This window comes from Astatotilapia calliptera, chromosome 10, assembly GCF_964374335.1.
Source record: "Astatotilapia calliptera chromosome 10, fAstCal68.1, whole genome shotgun sequence".
Classification (NCBI taxonomy): domain Eukaryota; kingdom Metazoa; phylum Chordata; class Actinopteri; order Cichliformes; family Cichlidae; genus Astatotilapia; species Astatotilapia calliptera.
In genome coordinates this window covers 8,894,674-8,917,328 of record NC_137431.1, presented here as the reverse complement: position 1 = coordinate 8,917,328, position 22,655 = coordinate 8,894,674, and the positions used below count along the sequence as shown (strand labels likewise).

General features: G+C 41.1%; 1 protein-coding gene across 2 annotated transcripts; it reads right to left on the bottom strand.

Annotated features, from left to right (window-relative positions):
- Positions 1–7,718: 7,718 nt before the first annotated feature.
- On the bottom strand, positions 7,719–21,515 carry tbc1d8b (TBC1 domain family member 8B). Of its 2 annotated transcripts, XM_026181862.2 has the most exons (21): positions 21,226–21,515; positions 19,666–19,776; positions 19,433–19,551; positions 19,086–19,311; positions 18,598–18,838; positions 18,030–18,237; positions 17,750–17,917; positions 17,478–17,639; positions 16,066–16,216; positions 15,703–15,917; positions 15,461–15,578; positions 15,080–15,365; positions 14,855–14,984; positions 14,656–14,754; positions 14,043–14,111; positions 13,693–13,933; positions 13,537–13,602; positions 11,254–11,346; positions 11,067–11,114; positions 10,861–10,958; positions 7,719–10,761 (listed from the first exon to the last, which is right to left on the bottom strand). In XM_026181862.2, the coding sequence occupies exons 1-21, from the start codon at positions 21,350–21,352 to the stop codon at positions 10,345–10,347; spliced, it is 3,393 nt and encodes a 1,130-aa protein (XP_026037647.2). In that variant the 5' UTR covers positions 21,353–21,515; the 3' UTR covers positions 7,719–10,344. The 2 variants fall into 2 exon arrangements, with proteins under 2 accessions (XP_026037647.2, XP_026037648.2); XM_026181863.2 differs by lacking the exon at positions 11,254–11,346.
- Between the last annotated feature and the right edge of the window lie 1,140 nt (positions 21,516–22,655).

The following is a 22,655-nucleotide window of genomic DNA, read 5'->3' as shown; positions in this document are numbered from 1 at the left end:
ACCTCGCTTACATCCAAGATCAAATGACAAATCCAAGATCAAATCATCGCGCTAACTTTGAGCTCGCTATTCCGGTTCTCCGAACACACCTGTTGTTGACGATTAGTATAGCTGGATGAAGTAATGTGAGATCACTGGGTGGCTTAACAGGGGCTACGCATCGATAGTAGAAACATTGATCGGCAACCCTTTGATTGGTCGGCGAAAATGTCGAAGGAGCGCGCTTGGTATTATTCGGCAGCAGAGCAAGAACTCTTGATTGAGGGATTTCAGGAGTTTCAGAGTTTAATTAAAACGCAAGGGAACACTGCAAAGGCTGCAAAAGCAAGGAGAGAGGGCTGGCAGAAAGTTGCTGACAAATTAAACTAGTAAGTAATTTAATAATAATAATAATAATAATAATAATAATAATAATAATAATAATAATAATAATAATAATAATAATAATAATAATAATAATAATAATAATAATAATAATAATAATAATAATAATAATAATAATAATGGATTGGATTTATATAGCGCTTTTCAAGGCACCCAAAGCACTTTACAATGCCACTATTCAGTCACTCTCACATTCACACACTCGTGGAAGCAGCTACGGTTGTAGCCACAGCTGCCCTGGGGCAGACTGACTGAAGCGAGGCTGCCATATCGCGCCATCGGCCCCTCTGGCCATCACCAGTAGGCGGTAGGGTAACTGTATTATATTATATTATATTATATTACATTATATCCTCTTTCACATTAGAGCCACAACAGGACCCACTAGAACATGGGAACAAGTAAAAGTGAAATATAAGAATATTCTGCAGAATGGTAATATTTCAGAATCAGAATCAGAATGGGTTTATTGCCAGATGTTGAGGTTTACAACATTAGGAAATTGCTGCGGTGCTTCAGTGCAAACAATAAGAATTAAAGTGCCATGTAGAAAGAAAGATATGTGCATGAGATATACATGAGATATATACATGAGAATAAGAATTAAGAGTGCTACGTAGAAGGATATATACATGAGTGCAGGTGGTGATCAGTGCCAGACATGGAATGATGCAGTGACACAGCGTAGGGTCATGTGTGAGTGGCGGGGACAGTCATGTGGTTATTGTTCATGTGTCCAACAGCAGAGGGGAAGAAACTGTTCTTGTGGCGAGAGGTTCTGGTGCGAATGGACCGGAGCCTCCTGCCTGAGGGGAGCAGGTCAAACAGACTGTGTCCAGGGTGGGAAGGGTCAGCTGAGATCCGGGCTGCACGCCGCAGTGTCCTGGAGGTGTACAGGTCCTGCAGAGATGGGAGTCTGCAGCCAATCACCTTCTCAGCAGAGCGCACAACACGCTGCAGTCTCTGTTTGTCCCTGATAGTGGCTCCAGCGTACCACACGGTGATGGAGGAGGTGAGGATGGACTCGATGATTGCGGTGTAGAATTGCATCATCGTCTGTGTTGGCAGGTTGAATTTCTTCAGCTGCCTCAGGAAGTACATCCTCTGCTGGGCTTTCTTGATGACGGAGGTGATGGTGGGCTCCCACTTCAGGTCCTGGGTGATGGTGGTACCCAGGAAGCGGAATGAGTCCACAGAGGTGGTGGGGGTGTCAGTCAGGATGATGGGGGGGAGTGGGGCTGTGTGCTTCCTGAAGTCCACAATAATCTCCACTGTCTTCTGGGCATTCAGCACCAGGTTGTTGTGGCTGCACCAGGACACCAGACGTTCAACCTCTCTCCTGTAGGCAGACTCGTCCCCGTCCGAGATGAGTCCAATAACGGTGGTGTCATCTGCAAACTTGATTAGCTTGACAGACTGGTGGGTGGAGGTGCAGCAGTTGGTGTACAGGGAGAAGAGCAGAGGAGAAAGAACACAGCCCTGAGGGGAGCCGGTGCTGATGGTCCGGGAGTCCGAGACATTCTTCCCCAGCCTCACGTGCTGCTTCCTGTCCGTCAGGAAGTCAGTGATCCACCGGCAGATGGGATCAGGCACATTCATCTGGGAAAGCTTGCCTTGGAGATGGTCTGGAAGGATGGTGTTGAAGGCAGAGCTGAAGTCCACAAACAGGATCCTGGCGTAGGTTCCTGGGGAGTCCAGATGCTGCAGGATGAAGTGTAGGGCCATGTTGATGGCGTCGTCTACAGACCTGTTGGCTCTATATGCAAACTGCAGGGGGTCCAGGAGGGGGGCCGTGAGGGTCTTGAGATGGGAGAGAACTAGGCGCTCAAATGACTTCATGACCACAGATGTCAGAGCCACGGGTCTGTAGTCATTTAGTCCAGTGATCCTAGGTTTCTTGGGGACAGGGATTATGGTAGAGGACTTGAAGCAGGCAGGCACATGACATGCCTGCAGTGAGGAGTTGAAGATGCCAGAAAACACTGGGGCCAGCTCGTTTGCACAGTGTCTGAGGGTGGCAGGAGACACACCGTCTGGGCCGGGAGCTTTCCGAGCATTCAGATTCTTAAACTGCTTCCTCACATCTGCTTCATGAATATGAAGAGTTGTGGTCGGAGGAGGTGGTGTGAAATCCTCTTTTGTGTGGGGTGAGGGGGCGGGTGTTGTAGGTGAACAGTTTGAAGGTGGTGATGGCTCTATGGAGGGGGGAGAGGTGGGGGAATGAGTGTCCAAAGTGCCTCTATTGTTGGGGTCGTTGGAGGTGTGAAGGCTGCCTGATGGCTCGTCAAAACGACAGTAGAAGTCGTTAAGGGTGTTGGCCAAGAGCAAGTCGTCAGTGGAGTGGGGGGTTTTAGGCTTGTAGTTTGTAATATTCCTAAAACCTTTCCACACAGAGGCCGAGTCATTCTCTGATATCTGCTGCTGCATCTTCTCAGAGTGCTGATGTTTGGCAATGTCCACTTCCTTAGTGAACTTGTACTTGGCCTCTCTGTAGCAGTCCCTGTCTCCGCTTCTGAACGCCTTACTCTTTTCCAGCCACAGCTTTTTGAGTTTAGGGGTAAACCAGGGTTTGTCATTGTTATAACTCACCCTGGTGCGTGATGGCACAATGCTGTCCTCACAGAAGTGGATATAGGAGGTGACAGTGTCCGTAAACTCGTCCAAGCTGATAGAAGCAGCCTTCAATTTATCACTTATATTGCTTTTAGTCTCTTGAAAAGAGAGCCTGAAATAATCTGTTTGTTTGTTTGTTTATAACAGCAACCAAGAAAAGGGCAGAGCAAAAAAAGACAGGTGGTGGTCCTGCACCCCCTCGTCAACAAGTTGGTTAAGTAAATAATACCCTCACGGGAAAATCGATATCTCTCTATGCGCACACTGTCGCGCTGAGCTAAAGGATCCTGTCTATCCCGCAATATACGCTGAATTCTGAAAACTCTCCTTATCAATCTTGCACCTTCTGCAATGGGCTGCTCGCGTATACGGACAGGACATGGCTGCGACAGACTTCCCAAATCCACCTTCGCTTTTATAGCCGTGGTCTCTCATCTTGATTACACGAAGTAATTTACTATTACTACTCTAAAATATGAATTACATCTGAAATAATCAAATACATGAAATAGAATGATTAATAGTACATTTCCCTTTTTTAAGGAAATGACCTGTATGTATCTGTATGGAATCAATAAAAGGATCAAGTACTGCATTATCTTTAGTTACATTGATAATATTTATTTATGGTAAAACAGTGGTAAAATATCGCTGTTGCTTTCGTATAAATGAAGCGGACATACCTGAGTGGCCGCGATCTAATCCTGTTTACATAAAGTAAGCCTGCTCCCGAGCAGGTTTACGCTTACGGATCTGTTGCTATGACAGCAAGTCCCGGATGAGCTTCGGGGAACCGAATGATCCAGGATCACGCGAAATCGTCAACAATCAAATCCAGCTAACTTACTTAGCGAGGTACGAAGAACGGACCCCAGGTAACTCAAAACTTTTTGTTTACAGCTGTATTACTTAAATGAGTACTGTGAGATGAGAATAGAAGATAAAATAAGCTATACTGGACTAATAAAAATGTTTTACTGAAAGAAACTGTGGTTTTTCCCATGTTATTGATTGTTGCTTTTATTGCTTAAATTACTGCAAAAATATTTGCTTATTGATGAGGATTTAATACAGAAAGTACTTATGCTGCGATACAGGCTTCCTTGTATTGTATTTGTGATGTACTTTGATTAAAAGCCCCAAAACAAACAAGTGTTTTTTCAAAATCCCTGTTTCAGAATATCAGATGTACTCAAGGATCAAAGTGGGATTTCTATGTTTCTTTTAGCATAGTGCTTCTGGGTTAATTAGTGCTCATTTTGTCTGGAAATGTATTTGTACTCTACTATCGTAATTAACTTTACTTGGGTGGCTGTATCTCAGGAGGTAGAGCAGGTCACCTACTGATTGGAAGGTTGGTGGTTTGATCCTTGGCTCCTCCAGTCTGCATGTCAAGTATCCTTGGGCAAGATACTAACCCCAACTTGCTCTCCGATGCATCCATCGGAGTGTGAATGTGTGTGAATGTAGTTAGATAGCACTAAGTATAGATAAAGTGCTTGTGAGAATGGGTGTGATTGGGTGAATGTGGCATATTGTATAGAGCGCTTTGAGTACTATACTTTGAGAGTAGAAAAGCGCTATATAAGAATCAGTCCACTTACCATTTATTTCATATTTTACTATTGAGAAGCACTTTGGTGTACCTCTGGTCTTTAAATGTGCTATACAAATAAAGTATTGATTGATTGATTATTTGATTTGACAGGTTGCAGAATTTTAAAACTGAATTAAATTTTTCTTTCTTCTTTGTACAGTTTGTGATCAGGTAATACGATACTCACTGCTCTTTGTGAATTTTCACAAGATAGTGGGAAAAATGTTTCATCACTCATCCAAATGACTTCTTCATTCTCAGAATTGAAGTGACAAATATTTCTCCCACTGAAAACGTTACGTCCAGATGAACAGAATCAACCTTTTGGGATTTACTTACCTGGATGATTGAGCATAAATCAAAATATATTTCAATTTGTTTAGCAAGACATCAAGCCTTTTCGTAATTTGAAAAAATAAGTATATAAAAACAAAAACCTATATTGATGTCACATACACACTTTTGCAGCTTTTATAGAATGCAGTCAATGATTGTGTGATGCAAATTAAAGTTTTAGCCATACAAAATGTATTAATAATCTCACAGCACAGCAAATGTCACAGTTCCAGAGCCAAACAACAGCAACTTGACATTCATGCAGGCCTCATATGAAATGAGTAATACTACAGGGATTATGAAACCGTTCATTCACTTAATTTGTAATTAATATGTGCATTATGTTTAGATTTCAAGTATCTGGAAAGTGTGATCGGCAAAGTTTGGTTTGGATAGTCATGGCATTGTGAAGGTTTTAGTCTTTCAGTGGATGAAGCCTGAGAAATGGTTTGCATACATCCAAGGCAAATCCTTACAGGATATGGTCAGTGGGGCAGTTTGCTGGTGTACTTAAAGTCTTACTTAGTTTAATCGCTGAATACTATGCTGCTCTGAGTGTTCGAAGTTAGCCTATGATGCAACATTTCAACATTTGAATACTGATGGGAACTGGGGGGTTTTCTGTCCAAGAGCTGTGTTGCAATATTAACTCAATCTGCAGTATATCAGTGCAGCCCTGCTATTTTCTTTTACAAGAGGCTGTCACATTAGCTGCTCGGTTTCCACCAGCTGCACCAAGACATACAGATTGAGGACAGTGTGGATGGACCCATTTCCAAAACACATGCCATCATACTGGTGAGAGCTATGCTTCAAAGGCTTCCTGTCTCCAAGCCCAAAATAACTCACTTGCACACTTGGGGGAGGATTGTGGGTGAAACTGTGGGTAGGGAACCAAAATAGCAGTCTGTTGCAAACTAAAATAAATACAGAATAGACAGTTCATCAAATTATGAAGCTGCACGTATGCTTGGTAAATCATGATTCATTTAGCCAAACACTGATTGGACTTCAAGGGCAGTCTGTTCATTCATTCATTCATTCATTCATTCATTCATTCATTCATTCATGTATTTGTTAAGAACTGTAAATATTCAGTAGCTGTAAATGAAAAAGTTTTGTAGTTTATTTGATTTGAACTTTTTATCATATGTATTTTATGATCACAAGTCATACTGAGAATGATCATATTTTAAACATCAGCAGCATCATGCTGGTTTAGCCATGACAAGGGCATGATCTAAGGCTAAGGCAAATGTTATAAACCAAAATAAAATCTCTCAGATTTCCAAAGCAGGAAAATCTTCCTTGACAGACCCAACGGGAAACTGAACAGGTGACAGGGGTCATTAGGTTATGAACTTTGGGCTAACAACCATATGCAACCAAATCTCTGAGCCAGAATAGTATGCAGAGACCATTCATTATAGAGTGCCACTGTTCCTCATAAATCAGGCTGACAGTTCACGCTCTTGGACAAGTCAAGGATGGGACCTTTTACTGCAAAACTGATGACTTATTGTGGGCCTTGTCATATGACCCTATGTTTTTATGAATTCATGCTGTGTTACAGACCAGGCTTTTACACTAATGCAAAAGACTCATATCATGCTTCTGTTTCTGAAAGTCACTAAAAGGTGACCTTCAACACCCCAACATACTGTACATATCATGTAGGAGGCCAGAAAGTAGGCAACTGTTTTGAGTATGCTCTACTGTCTAACAGCATTGTATTCCCACCACACACCAACGCTTTTAAAGCACTCATTTACTGTTCAAGAAACCGTGTGCATTATAGTATTATATTCTTGTAAAATAGTTTATTTATGTTGTTTGTTGGTGTTGAGGAAGAATACTAACTAACTAGAATATTGCTGGGCAATAATTGGACATATGTAAATATTTTTGCGCATGCTGTGATGGTTTCAGCTGTTTTTTATTTGCGTAATGCGAAAGTTCCATCTACATCTACAGACCTCAGGAGAAAATCTTGCCAGGAAGTGTTTTATTCACAATTACATCAACACATCTCCGCGAAGTGTTATTGTATGGAAATCTTTAACCCCCTATTGTCTAGCGTACGATATTTGATACATGCAGGGCTTTTTTTTTTTAGACTTCTGTCGTCATCACCCCCCCTCCCCAAAAATATAAATAAATAAATGCACAATTAATTTTGCAAGTAATTTTTTTAATGCTAGATGTACCAAATACAATAAAAATTAATTAACTTGAATGGACTCACTGGTTATATTAAAATATGGAATATTTTAATTTTTATGGAATATGGAAATGAAAATGTCACTAATTTCTTTTAAAAAAAAATTTAAAAAAATGAAGATTACATTTTTAATAATTTTTTAATTTTAACAAATATATTTCTTAAATATTCAAATAAAGTATTTATTCAAGATGTTTATTTATTTTCTGTGACATTTACAGTGTTGTTTATCTGTCCCTCCTCCAACTCTTAACTGAAATCACTGGTGCATTGACATCAGCAGCAGTGACTGATGATTGTCAAAACCATGTTGTGTTTTGTAGCTTATAAAAATGCTGACCCTTTTTGCTTATGGAGATTCTTAATCAGTTATGATAAAAGACTGTCTTCTATGCCCTTTTGCAAAAATAAACAGAACTATCCCCATATGGTATCACACGGACTAAAATAACCCGCACAAGCTGAAGCTCAAGTGTCATGAATATGAATTAAATGAGTGTAAGTCACGTGTGACTGTGTGTGTGTGTGCGTGTCACATTGTGAGCAAGAATTAACTGTGGTCACTGATGATCATTCATAGAATCTTTACTCTTTATTCTAGTTCATCTGTATGAGAATAAAAAATATAATCAAGCAAGTAAACAGAAATATCTCAGCATCAGATATTGTGCAAATCAAACATTCAGTCAAAAGCCATAAACAACAAAAGCTGTAGACGATGAGGATATGGTTAACCATACTTATTCAGCAGTAGCAGCTGGAGTATTATCCATGCCAACTGTATACACTCTCATGCTTAATGGGAGAACTGCCAGCATGCCAGAGAAAGACTTCCAACCCTCTGAATTCTTCCTTCCTCCCAATTCGTGTACTTTCTATTATTTTCCCATGAAAAAGTATTACTGCCACCATCATTTTTCAGAAGTGACACCTGAATAATTATGGTTAGGAAACAGTGCACATCAAAAAGTTTCTCTTAATCACTGGTCTAGCAAAAAGAACGATAAATCAATCCTTGAAAGCATACTTTTTCTCTTCACTTATCTTTAACAACCCATCAAGTAATCAAAAATTGGCAAAGCATGCAATAACTCATAATCCATGTAAATCCTTTTACATTAAATTGCAGGCAAACAGTCAGATTGAAGCGTCACGCCAGGTCAGAGGTGATGTGACCGCTATAAATAATGAACTGAGTGGCTGATTTGAAACATTGCACTATGATCAGTTATTGATTTCTCTTGCTGAGACTGTCAGTACTGTTTCAACTCTCTGGTGAGCGCCGAGGTCACTCATCAAGCTTTGGATTTAAGATCAATGTAGCGTATTATGATAGCTTCATTGCACTGATCATTTAAATCATTTTAAGATCAACTCCAATTAGAAACGCTTATTATCAGTTAGAACAACTTATGCTATGAATATAAAGCATGTCTAAATAATGCAGTTATTACACAAAAAGCACTTATGATTGGTCCCTAAGTCCTAAGTTTAAAAAAAAAAAAAAAAAAAAAAGCACTTAAACAGGAAAATAAATCTTTCCCATCATATGACAAAGACTAAAATATAGGATATAGGAAACAGAGGACTGCAGCTGCACTTAAGAAGCATCTAAAGCACTGTTTTTAAAAACACAGGCAGAAAAAAAGCTAAAAGTGTATGAATTTGGCCCCTGGAGATGACAAGCTGTAGCTGAAGCAGTTACAACCTCTCTGAACTCACGCTTTGCAAACCTGGCCAAAACACAGCCATTTCTAAAGCTTGTACATCTCAAACAAGTGCAAATTATTCACAGGCTGAAAGTATAAGAAGAAGCAGCAGAAAATTGAAAATTATAGTGATTATGCTGTCTCTCTGTAGCAAGCAGTAATGGCTGTTTGTCAAAGGCTGGCATAATGTGGCAACTCCAGTAACTATGCTACACATGCTTTATGTTTTAGTGTTACAGAGAAGATGCAATCTGTGTATCACATATATTTTGTAATGTCCCAGATTGAAAAAATATCCCTTTCCTCCCGTTCATTTTACACAAATGTCACCCTGAGAGTTGATAACACAAAATGTCCTTCAAACGGTTTAAGGTGTCTGCAACACCCTCCCAGCTTCTATATATTAGATTCTCATTCAAACCTTATATATACATAATAATCAAACAACTACTGAACTGACCTTTATGTGTACAATGCCGCACTAACAGGAGCGTAAAATCCTACATTTACGGACGTAAGCAAACGACACATTAACCAATCACGCTGTGAATATCAGACACAGTTTTAGAGGAGGCAGATTACTCACCTGCAGCTGCAAGGTGGACATTTTTTTCCCTTTACATGTTTTCAAGTATGACCCACATGAAATCCCCCTAATCCTGACATGTTTACCATTTTTGTGTGCCGTTTTTGGAGGAGAGACAGATGTGGCAGTACAGCATCCTCCTTTGTACATTATTGCAAATGCACCTACAACTGCAGTGTAACTTTTCATGTTGTGACGTCTTCACTCCGATAACGAGTGAGTTCATTTCCTGGCTACCAACGACAACACTGCAACTCGTCTTCAAACAGCCATATTACTGTTTGCTTCATGCCTGCGTTAACTAAAAAGCTGCACTCTCATAATTTATGTTTAGAGCAAAACGCACACTATGAGACACTGACGTCAGAGGACACACTACCATTTACAGTAAATTTCACTTTACAGCAGTGATAGCTAATTTGAAAGAGAACATACATGGAGATCTCCAACCAGAGAATCCTCTTGCAGACTCCATCATGCGGTTTACGTCATTTATTATGTACGTGGACTGGAGAGAGAAGGAGAGGGACAATCCTTTCTCTCGTGTTAGTGGAAATTAGCATCTTATAAAGCACATCACTAAACTATTTTGTTTTTTTCTTAACAGAAAATCTGAAGAAACTGTGGCCGAGTGAGAGAGTGCATTTGAACATTAAAATATACTGCACATTAATGACCTATTACAGAATAGTGTTTGCACGTGTTTTATCAGTCTCTGATGTTCTTCATCATCTGCGTGACAAACAGGTCTCTGATGATTCCTCCTCATGTGTGATCGGTAGATAGTATCAGTAGATAGTAATTTAACTCTGTGTCCCACTAAATCCACCACCCTGTTCAAGTGGAGAAAGGAAATTCATGGAAACTTGTAGGTTTGAATCACAAGCAAAGTGTTAGTTCACTTATTGGTCTTTGACTTCAGCTGGGCGACCTTAGCTTGTCCCAGCTTCATCTGAATATCAACAGGCCTCTCAAAGAAGCTGACTATGGCCGGTTCATTGAGCAGAGATGCTAGGACCTGCTCGAAGGAAAACGACCACTCGGTCTCTGAGAGGTCTTGACTGTTGTGGGAGCTGGAAGTGTCAGAGCTCTCTGGGGTTGTGGAGGACTCTTCAGTTGAAGACTCCTCGCCAGCAGTGGTATTGGCAGGCTTTTTGGACTCGGGTGGGCTGCTCGGCTCCTGCAGCCTCCGCCCCACCTCTTCCATCCTCAGGAGGAGGCTGGTCACATGAGCCACGGCTCGGTACAGTGACTCCTCCTCGGGATCACCATGAAAAATGTTGTACAGGGTCTTGGAGAACTGGATGAACTGAGTCTGCGATGGAAATGTGGGGGAAAAAAAAAAGTTAAATGAGTCAATTTATTGTGAAAAAGATGAAGTCACACGGACACAACAAAGCATGGTTTGAATTACCTGATTAATTCTGGGCAGGTCTTTGATGGTTTCCTCTTTCTTTAATATTTCATTCTGCCATTGTTTCAGATAGGCCTGCAGGTCAACCTTCCCTCTTCCTGTCAGTTTAATTGACAAACTTAACTGTGTTACAAGAAATTATAATCCTTGCACAAATCCTTGTTGGAGCCATTAATCATTTGTTATAAATTTGGGTGTAATATTACCTCTTTCAGGGCTTTTCCTTATCACACCATCTTCTGGAAGATCAAAGGCTGAAACAGGGAAGCAGCATATAAACAAACTGTAGAGAAAAATGCTTCCACGCAAGTGTTAAGACAGAATTATTGCGATATTTAGTTAGAAAAGAGGAAATTAAATTGGAGTTTTGAGGAAGGACAAGAGGTAGCTAACCAGTGAGTCTACTCAAGTGAGAAGAATCTTCAGTCACTGGAATAAAGTGCTGGATTCTTTGTTCCTTTAAGTGTAAAGGACTACCTGTGAAGGCTAAAAGATATTGTCTGTAAGTGCACTGAAAGGAAAGAAAAGACAAAGGAGAAAGAATTCACAAGAGCAAAGCAGAGTTTAGGGCTAGATTTACTAAGCCAGTTTGTTTCAATGAAAACATTAATTACCAAGAGCAGCACAAAGGAGTCAACAACGCATGCAGATCTGATGAGGATCTACTACCAATCAAAATAATGGTCTAAAAGCAGTTTTTAATGCATATGGTTGTCTCTTATGAGAGAAAGAGAAGCAATTCAGATCTATGGAAGACAGCTGAGGGAGAATCAATGAGAATCTGATTTAAGGGTGAACTCTGGTACAAACTGATGGAGACCATTGAGTGATCATGAAGGTCGAAACAGCATTCTTTTTGTCAGCTCAGGTTTATAACCACATTAAGTTGAAATTTGTGTACAACAGCTGACCTAAGGCTGTAAACAAACAAAGCATTTACATTCAGATTCTGGATGAGCCATGTGTTAAAGTTATTATGCCACCTCCATAAAGACACAAATTTCTCTGAGGTTTTGAGCACTATTTTTGTATGCCATATGAGACTGGAGCAATTTATTAATTGCCACTTTAAGCTCTGCTCCGTTATAGCAAAACAGTAGAGCTGAGGTCCAGAAATATAGATCTAAACATGCTTTTTTCGGTGATGAATACATTTTATCCTTTGTATGATTTCCTTCTACATTGTTAGTAAATCTGGCCAATAAATAAAGAACGCAGATGTTAAATCCACACAGAGGTATCCGATTTTTAGATTTAAAAATAGCTGTGTATAGAATTGTTAATATTAAACATGCTACAGTATTATTCCATGCATCAAAAAAAAAGAAACACTCGAATTTTTCCTTTTTTTGCTCCAACCTGAGCCACGTCTACATGTGTGTGCATGTTGGTTTAAATGCGTAGATTAAACAACTCCCATCACAAGCCAGAAATGTAATATTATTTTCCTGATAGCTTTGTGGTGCATAAGCCTAAATATTGCCACATAAGTTACACATTGCACTCCTCTCAGCAAAAAGACCAATACCAACCTCTGAATGCAAACTAATTAAGAATAAGTGGAGAAAACATTTCCACCGAATTTCCAACAATGAAAGTGTCCTGAAGTATAAAATGCTACAGAGCATAAAGAACAATGCAGACCTCCACAGGGCTCTAAGTTAAAAAGGTACAACAAGACATGCTGCGGTCACTACAGCCAATCACAACAGAGCTAACGTAACCGAGTGGTCACTGCTTTCCGCCTGAAACTGATAAATGACTAAAGCTGCTCCACAGCTCTTCTGGACTGAAAAACCTGCAGCGTCTCAGCTCTGAAGAGGATATGGCTCCAATCATTTCAATGTAGAGTTTGGCCCAGTTCCAGTCCCTCTTATTCATACAGAGGAAGCAAACAAAACAGCGATCAGTGCACAGGTGGCAAATTTGAAGTGCGTCTCCACCATCTTGTTTAGACTGTGGCACCAGGATGTGACCTGTCCTTGGTGCTGAAGCAATGTCCACTTTCCATGAGACACAAAATAAGCTTTGCTGCTTGATGTTCACAGGCCTGGCACATCACAAGCGGTGACTCAGTGCTCATCTGCTGCTAAGCTGTCAGTTGTAATTTGAGCAGCACAGTCTCTCTTTCTGAAGAAACTAGCCCACTGCTAAATGCCCTCACAGCTCCTTAGACCTGTTGTTGCCATGACAAACTCTTTCACCCAGCATACGCTATTCTTACCCCTGCCTTCAACAAGCATCACGCACATAAGAGTCACACATTCAAGGACACTTTCTTCCCCGAGGCAATGTGCTCACTCATCAAATGCTGGGTTATGGGCTGAATTATTGAAATGACAACCCGTGTGCATTTCAGCCCTGCAGACCTCAGACTGACGTAACTATGTGACCTTTTATTTCACTTTGGGCTGCTTCTGTCAGTCTGCTGCTGCAGCGTGCATCAACTATATAGATTCCAGTCTGAAAACATTTGCTGCATTTGAACCTAAAGCAGTTTGTCATCACCATAGACACTGTGTGAAAGAAAGAGGTCAGAGGTTAAAGACAGTGTTGTGTAGTTTATGAGAGGCAGATGAAAATCAGATAGCAAAATAAAGGGCACAGGGCCATGAGAGAGAAGTTAACGATCTAGTCTTAAACTGAGATTGGTTTTATTAGTTGTTCATTACTTACCTGGTGGCAGGTGGAGCTTGAAGAGAAATTTCAACTTATTTGTGAAAGATCCGGTGTATAAAGTATCTATGGGAGACGCAAAAGTTATAGTTTCAGCAGTGGGGACACTGAGGTTAAAAGTTTTACTAGAACAGAGCAGAGAACCAACAAATGTACCAAGGGCACAGCAGAATTCTTTAAAGTTAATGAGACCATCCTGGTTCTCATCTATCAGGCGGAAAACCCAGAGGGAGAGGGTGCTCTTGATGCTGCAGAAAGCCCAGGGCTCCAGCAGGGAGAAGAGCATGCTGAACTGTTGGAAACCCAGCTGGTACTGCTCCAGATAGGCCAGACTGGGGTCATGATGGAGCAGAGCTGGGCTGTTCATTGTCCAGTAGCAGCTGAGGAAATGCTGCCTCTGAAAGTAGATAAACAGAGAAGGAAGCATGACCTGTCCATCTTTCTTATTCTAACAAACAGTTAAGCATGGTGACAATAAAGATACAACATTGAAGTTCATGACTCACTTTGAATAAATTATAAAGCTCGTCCAGTTGTGAGGCACTGAATCTGACATCTTGGGACACCACACGGATCTGAAAACACATTTGACCTCGTTATTAAGGCCACAGTAATATTACAATTCAATCTATAAATTACTTTCACTCATATTTTTCACACATATTGAGAAGCCTGTTCTAACTCGGCAGATGTGTTCCTGGTGACCAGAGTAAATGCATAGGCAGGTCTGACATCATTTGTAAGAGCAATTCTCATATTTTGCTCTAAAGACCTTTTATAAGTTATCTGTTTCCCCTAAAATGACCACTGCCTGCTCCATTCTGTATGCTGGGCAAACATTGATGGCCATGTTTGTTTGGATTTTGTTGTAAGAACAAAATTGATATCAATGCATTCTCAAGCCTCCCATCCCTATTTTTACTTGTCACAACTAGGCACCCTAATCCAGGTCCTGCAAACAGGACTCTGAAGGGGTGAGGGGGAAATAAAATGCAAGGCAGCCAATAAGTTTTCACTCATCTAAAACTGCCACAAAAACCTGAATAGATATAAAATATATAACTTGTGTAATACTGTGTCCGAACAGGCCCCTGTACTAGTTACTCTAAGCTTACTTACCACGTTTTGCTTGGTTGTGTCCTCCAGTGTTTGAATCACATATAGTTTGTTTCTTTTCCGTGAACTCTCAACTTCCTCTGAACGAATATTTCCATATTTCTGCAAAGACCGTCACAACTTAGTTTTATTGAGAGAAAAAAAAAAAAACGGTGGGGAGGTTGTCTCTAATCGGTCACAGACTGAAAGAGCAAAGTTATACCTCATAGGCCTCTCGGATCAGCTCACTGATATCTACGCTGATGTGAGATGCTTTATCATTATTGCCTACTGAAGCTTGCTGCACTGTCGGGGGCAATGGGCTGTCTTTGTTTGTCACACTGTCAAAAAACCTGGAACAACACCAACAGACAAAGAGGGAGAGTATTATTTACAGTGTAATAATATTTAAAAGTCTCGGACATGCATAATTTTTGCATTCACAGACTTGTTGAGGATGGTGACAGCTTCTGCATCATCGTGGCAGCTGATCAGAGCCTCCATGTTGTAGTCCAGCACGGCCAGGCCAAGCTGCAGGATGGCTTTGATTCCATCATAAAAAAAACAATCCACCACGTTCACGGCGCTCTCTATGGGCAGCACACTGATGAAAAGCGTGAGAAACCAGGACAGAGACACGGAGGAGAAGAAGCTCAGGTCTGTCATGTGTTCCACCAGCTGGGGGAGGTTTTCTCTAATCAGATCTTCGAACACAGCCTGGTCAACCAAAGCACCTGACAAAATATTTTCATAGTGAGACTTTGCTCCTGGCATAATTAAAATGCCACGCTGCCAGGTATCCAGCAGAAGCCAATCTTTCCACTCTTACCAATAATTCGGCGGTTGAAGTAATCTGGCAGCATCCTCTCACAGACGGCTACCAGCAGCCAGAAAGCCTCCTCTTCTTTTGCATACAGCAGGAGAACCGAGGTGAGAATGTTCATAGCCTGAACAGGAGAGAAATAAACAGTATGGTTTAATAGGCTTCTCCCTCCTCCTAAGTACACAATGGTATAATATATCATCACAAGAGGCAAGGGAAGGACATATTTCAAAAGTTATTTTAAGTACCTGGCAGTATCCAATTTTAGGGTTCCTGTAGGCATAGGCAGTAAGGACTCTGCGAAGAGCTGAGATTCCTGTGTCGCTCTGAAAGGCCGGGTGCTCGGGGAGAGAGCGGTGCAGGTCTCTTTCAATCTCATCTGTAGCCAGAGTGCTTGTGCCCAGAGACTGTTCAACCAGCTCAGTGTAATAGCCGGGGTGAGTGGCCATGTCGTTTACAGCCCCTACAGAGTGTACAAAAAAAAAAGCCCCCACTCGGTTTAAAGTAAAAAAAGCACTTCAGTAGATGAAACTTTGATCACACAAGGCTTCATTAACCACTGACTGATGCTGCTTGTCACTATACGGGACACGGCAACTTTGATGTACAACCTGAGAAAAGCATCCACAGCTCTCCCCTCAAGGCCTCAGGAACGCCGCGCACAATCAAGTCTCGCGTCTTCCTGGTAAAGAACATACTCGTACCACGTCCATACTCAGAGAAATGGATGTTCCAAGACTGCTCCTTCATCTTCTCCTTAAGCTGTTAACCCAGAAGTATCAGAAGAAAGTTTTTCAGTTTGAGACATGATTGTATACATGCACTTTCTATGTACCACTGACCAGTTGTTTTCTTACATTCTTTCAAAATAAGCATCTGGAGGCATTACAAGATGGCTACTGAGGGAAAGGCTGTGCTTCTAAAAGGCAGCACACACAACAGTGCTACTAACAAAACGTGCATTTTTTTTTAAATTCATGTATTCTTCATCTGATTTTATAACAACACCCAAGAACTAACCAGTCATCCACACTCACAGCAGACAGTTTCATGAGCCCATCTGAACCACAGAAACCCATCTGGATCTACATAAAGTTCCAGATCTGTCTGACATTATTTGTAATACCTGAGCAGACTTGACCCTGATCAAACTGTACATAACAGATGTGCTGTGTTTACACTGTAAATAAAGCAGCAAACCAGTAGTCATTATTATACTTTAAAAGGACAAAGAGCAGAAGTTGTATTCAATAATCCAAAGATTGCTAAACTCATTTCCTCATCAGGGGATTAACCATGCTGTGTCAATCAGGAAGACATAAATAACATAAAGTCTGTATGTATTTTACCACATACTTCAGCTAAGAGGATAGATTACAGGAGTCACAGGTTAGATGCCTATGAACGTTACAGTTTCATTTTGACTTTGTAGATTAATTGAGCTTGTTAATAACATGTGCAAATTGGACACTGATGGAGTCTTGGTTATAGATTTCCAATAAATGGTAAATGGCCTGCATTTGTATAGCGCTTTACTCAGTCCCTAAGGACCCCAAAGCGCTTTACACTACATTCAGTCATTCACCCATTCACACACAGGCAATGGCAAGCTACGTTGTAGCCATAGCTGCCCTGGGGCGCACTGACAGAGGCGAGGCTGCCGGACACTGGCGCCACCGGGCCCTCTGACCACCACCAGTAGGCAAACATGGGGTACCTTGCCCAAGATACTAACCCCAACTGCCAGGAGGCAGCCTGGGATCGAACCACCGACCTTCTGATTCGTGGCTGCCTGCTCTGCCACCTGAGCTACAGCCACCCCACCAATAATAAGTGCATCCTGTTTAGTTCTGGGTAGAACAGCTTTTTACTTTTTTGGGTATGGGCACAAATCCAAGCACATATGAAGATGTCTGCTGCACACTAGAACATGCAGATATATGCATGTGATCTGGTGATTTTACGCAAAAGGCCAGTAAAAACAAATCAATTTTCATTCGAGCAGATGAACTCTGTTGTTTACCATTTTGGGATCAAGGTTTTCAACATCCTGGGGGTGGAAAACAGTCATGAGAGCCTCGGTGCTCACGGCCTTGCTGCTGTCTTTCTGCCCCACCATTAAAGTTACGTCCTCTGGATTGTCCTCAAAGTGGTTTATGAGAGACTGACATTCTCCCCGTATGGCCTTCATGACAAAGACGTTAATCATTTTCAATGTCAGACAGCTCTGCAAACTACAGGATGACGTTTAAAGAGAAGCAAAATGGCACAAATGAAACAATCACAGCACATTACCTCTGATGAAGCAGAGTGCTGTGGGCTGGCACTAATCCCACACCTACTACGGATTGTATTGGCAAGCCGCTGATAGTCCCGCACCTCAGAGAAACGCAGCGCCCTCTTGCCGCGCACACACACCGTTAAAGCTCTGCTGCTGGAGTCTGGTTTCTCAACGTTAACAACCTAGAAGACAGAAATAAGGAGACAGACGGTCACATATGAGGTTTTCTGTTGCTCATCAGGTTGTTGTTTTTTTTGTTTTTTTAAAGACAAAACACTTTTTGTTTGACTTTACCTCTCGCATTGGAATAATGACATGGCATTGACTTCCATCCTGACTGGCAAAACACAGGTAGTTCTCCGACAGACAAATCTTGCCAAGCGTGTTAAAATGGCTGAAGGGAACCCACAAGAAGCTCTCGTGCACCTCTAACAGGTTTTCCTCTTTGGGAAGCCTGAAAAATGTCCTGAATTGCTCACTCTTTGCATTAGCTTCTAGCCCTCTGTGGAAACAGAAGAGCACAAACATCAGCCTCCAGCCTCTATTCACATCAGTCATCCATTTACATGTATTTCAAAATGATCCACACTGCTTAAATATTATTATAAAATAACAGGACGTGACTCCCTTGTCGACTGGGATCAAATGAAAACAATGGGAAAAGTAAACAAACATTGGAACTGTCTTTAAAGAACTGGCACTGGCAAGCTCAGGCGTGACTTGGTTGGCAATCCTGGCAGGTCACACCAAACATAAACCCTATCTGACTCAAGTCATACTTTGTTTTCTCGGGTTCTTTAACTTTGCATCTGGCACTAACAGGATCGTGTGAAGCTGCACTGCACAGCGTACAAAATATTACCTCTTTGTAATCTGCAGCGGGTCAGACAGCGCTGGCTCTCTCTGGAAGGACTCTTTATCAAAAAGACGCTTGATGGAGTAGTCAGCCAACTGTTCCATGATAACGAACGTTTCGTTCAGGTGCAGCAGCATGGAGAAGTAGTGATCCTCTCCATGAGCCAAAACATGGATGCTCTCAGTCAGAATGACATTAGAGGTTTTCTCCAGCCTCCAAAGCTCATCCCAGGAGATGACTAGTTTAACTGCACAGCATTAAAAAAATATGAAGTAGTTAAATTAATTGCTGGAAACAAAGAAAAAAATAAATACAATTATTCTTAAAACCTAAAAAGCTGTCATTACCTGGAACAAAAGAACTACTAAAAGATTCTGAGGCCATAAAAACCCACTATGACAGCAATTAGCAGCTGTCACACCCTTTATTACCACCAATCAACTTTCTAAAGACAGGCAGCAGCACGTGCTATGAATGGCAGAGAAATTGCTTACCCTCAGCTCCCAGAAGGTATGAATAGAAGCACAGGAAGTTTGTGCTGAGGTAGAGCCAGCCCTGGCAGGGTACTTTTCCTTTCCAGTAGCTGCATGAGTAATATGTGACCAGCTTTTCCTCTGGTGGCAGCTCAAACCACTTCTCAAACCTCAAGTGGGCTTCTCGAAACTTCTCGGGATCATCCTCCTGCACTAAGCATGTCTTCCCCTCTTCTGCAATAAGACCCTAAAATGTGACGTACACAGGGTTACTGCAGACTGTTTATATATATTATGGATATAATAATAAAGCAAGTAATCAACATTTCTGGGGATTAAAAAAAAAATAGGTCTTCCTAAAGTCTCACTCTAATCTTGCCCTGTACAAAGCTGGTGACGTCTTCGCTGGAGTCAAAAACAGAGAGCGTCCTCATAATGTTCTGCTGCAGCCAATCCCAGTGCTGAATAATCTCCTCTTTGGTGACACCTGACCAAATGTTAAGAGGAAAAAACATAATACTAAGGTCAGCTTAATCGAAGAAATGTTGCAACAACTAGAGAACAGACAGCAATATTGACATGAAAATGCAGAGGGGCGTACCGCATGCTATTGACCAGTACACTTGTGAGTCTGGCGTGTGGTGCAGAATGCGATAAGGGGCCACTTTGGAAGTGGAGTCCAACACAGTATCCAGGGTTCCTACAAGGAGGCCTGTAGCATAAAGTACAATGATGTATAAAAAAAAAAGATAAATATCAGATTTACACATGAATCCTTATAGAAGCCTTCAATAATTTCTTGCCCTTCAAAAATGACATAAACAGAACTGTGTGCTGAATCATTTGCCTTTAGTTAGTCTGTGCAGGACTATCCAGTCATTGTTCATAGCTACATCTCAGACTGTGTTGAACGCATACTGACAGCGGAAATGCATGATCCCCCAGGTCCTCGTCAGGCCTAAAATTAGCTAAATCTGTTACCTCTACAACTTCTTTCTGACGTGCCCTCCATGAATAATTGACAAGGTCGAAGTGAAACCACTATCCTATGCATCGCGTCAGCATTAGACAGGCCACCCTGCTGAACACCCCCAAATATGCTCTAACGATGAGCTGCCAAGTAGTAAAGCATTCAGCAGATCAAACAAACACACTTTGCAGCGCAGAGCATGGTGATACTTCAGGTGTAAAGTGCCGTTTGCTTTGGAGAAGGGGGGGGACCATACTATTTAACCTCTGTTATCATTAACCCTGACAGTTAGGACATCAGTACATTTCTAGCCACTGACAACATTATTAACAATCTAGTAGATGGTAATAGATAATCTACAAAAGCTGGATGTATTAGAAGTATTCCTCTGAGTTCCAAGTTAGTAAAGAAGGTCTTGTGGGTTAAACTGGAAACTTACTTGGGAGGAATTTAAGGACTTGATAAACTTGATGTTGTATAGTTTGCAGGAAAAAGAAATTATTTATACACACTGTGTATATATAACGCTACATTGTGACTACTCGAGTGAGCATCAGGGTCTCTCCACAAAGTGGCTGATGCATTTACTATCTGGGGAGCTGACACAGCAGTGACATTACAATTGCCCAGGTTTAATTTCTAGCCTGTGTGAGAAACAGGTGCACTTGTTCACAAACTGACCCAGCTCACCAGCAGAGTGGAAATGCCCTTTTTAAACCAGGAAAATCAACAAGCAGAATACTTCTGCTTTTATGAGTTGCTAAATTGTTGGGTGACACAACAATCCCTTAAAAAAGTGAATACAGCCTGTAATACAGGCCCCAAGGAAATGAAATCAGCGGTGTAGTGTACAGACCCCCTCGTCCACTCAGCTATAAGAAACATGAAACAAACCAAACGGGCCAATGAACTGACACGTACTACGTAAACCAGCTGTTCAGTACCTAAACTGACTCACGTAATTTGGACCCATAGCTCAAACCTGTTGCAAAGACGCTTTTCCTTCCCCCCCCCTCTCGGTTGAGGAGTAGGCTGTGTAACAGCACCCGCCCTAACAGTGGCAGACATCTAGTTAGCTAGGGAAATTCTCCGCGAGTTAGCCAGCTATTAACTTGCGTGTTTCCTTGTGGTTTGTGAAGCCGCAGCAGCTGTCCCGAAAATACGATATGACAACAAAACCGCGAACATTACCTGTCAAACCGCCACCACCTTCTCCGTACCCTCGTCTCCTCTGCAGCACGAAATACTCGTTATCCTTCTCGGTGACCCACAATTTAAAAGCATTTTTCAGCAGAATCTCTTCGGGTTTGAGCCACATGGTTCTAATGTCGCCAAGTTATCTGTCAAACCGACCTGACATTTCACGGTTATCTCTAACGCGCCCCGACAGCAAACCCATGGACATTTGTTTGCGTCCGAATCCCTCCCTTCCCACGTCGACAAGAAATGCTGCCAAAAGTGCAAGGCATTGTGGGATTGTAGTTTCTGAGGAGAATGAGTGGCTGTAGGCGGGTGATACTGCAACAGCGCAAATATACTACAGAACTGTGTTGTAAAAGTTTCCAGACATCTACAACGTCTTTGCTGATCTTTTTTATTTTTTGCCTCACAAACTGGATATTAAATATAGTAAAACAAGTATACCCTGTAAACCCTGTAAGGTGTTGGCACTATACATCTACTGCATTCTCCCCATTCTTCCAAATGTAAAATTTTAAAGAGAAAAATGTCAATCAAATTACAAATATTTCATTAATGAAATGCTAACGCATTCCCTCCACTTTCTCATAAAACAGTATGAGTCATAACACTGATTAAAAGAGATTTGCAGTGTAAAAAGATAAAAGGTGGCATGGGGGTGGGATCAACAGGAAGTCAGAATATCTGATCAAAATAAATACAAAATCTAAAACTGTTGTACAAAAAACTGCACTCTACCACATAGGAGTTTAAACATCATTTTGTATTGAATAACAGTTTTACCATTTAATGAAACACTATGTAGACTCTTTTCCTTAAGAAAGTCATAATCCTAATTTGTGCCAATTATTTAGGCAAAGGTTTTTAGCAACAAATATACTTAAAGTACCTCAATTAAAACCTTAAAGTGCTATCATTATGCAGAATGCTTCCACTCAGACTCACGATTATATTATGTAATTACAATTGTTGATTTATTAAAGTGTACTGTTTCCCTTTAATTTGTTATTTCACTTTAATGTTGCAGGATTGTCTGTGATTTGAATTATATGCTGCAGAGTAGCTTTATATGCAGTGAAAAAGCATCATATGCAACAGTTATTGGTAACTTTTTTTAATACGTGAAAAACAACAAGTAACTCACGTTTTAACATAAATAGGATGGCGCCAAAGTATATGCATACAACACTGAAGTAGAAGCAGAAAGTAGCATAACGTAAAAACAAATGAATATAGTAAATCTGTACTTGAGTAGTACATTGTACTATGTTAAATTCCAGCTGTGTTCCTATCCATAGATAGAACCTCTGGGCATGCCCTAATAAATATGCTAACAGTAGACTAAGCTTTCATTGTTCTTCCATTAACTTATTGGAGTATTTTTCTGCAATTACAAACTCTGTGTAAACAATCATGGTATC

Coding starts and splice junctions, on each gene's coding strand:
- tbc1d8b (XM_026181862.2), bottom strand. CDS start 21,352: ATGTGGCTCAAACCCGAAGAGATTCTGCTGAAAAATGCTTTTAAATTG. Junction 15,918..16,065: donor GCTGTGGATGCTTTTCTCAG/GTTGTACATCAA, acceptor TACACTCTGTAG/GGGCTGTAAACGACATGGCC. Junction 13,934..14,042: donor AGCTTTATAATTTATTCAAA/GTGAGTCATGAA, acceptor ATCTACTTTCAG/AGGCAGCATTTCCTCAGCTG.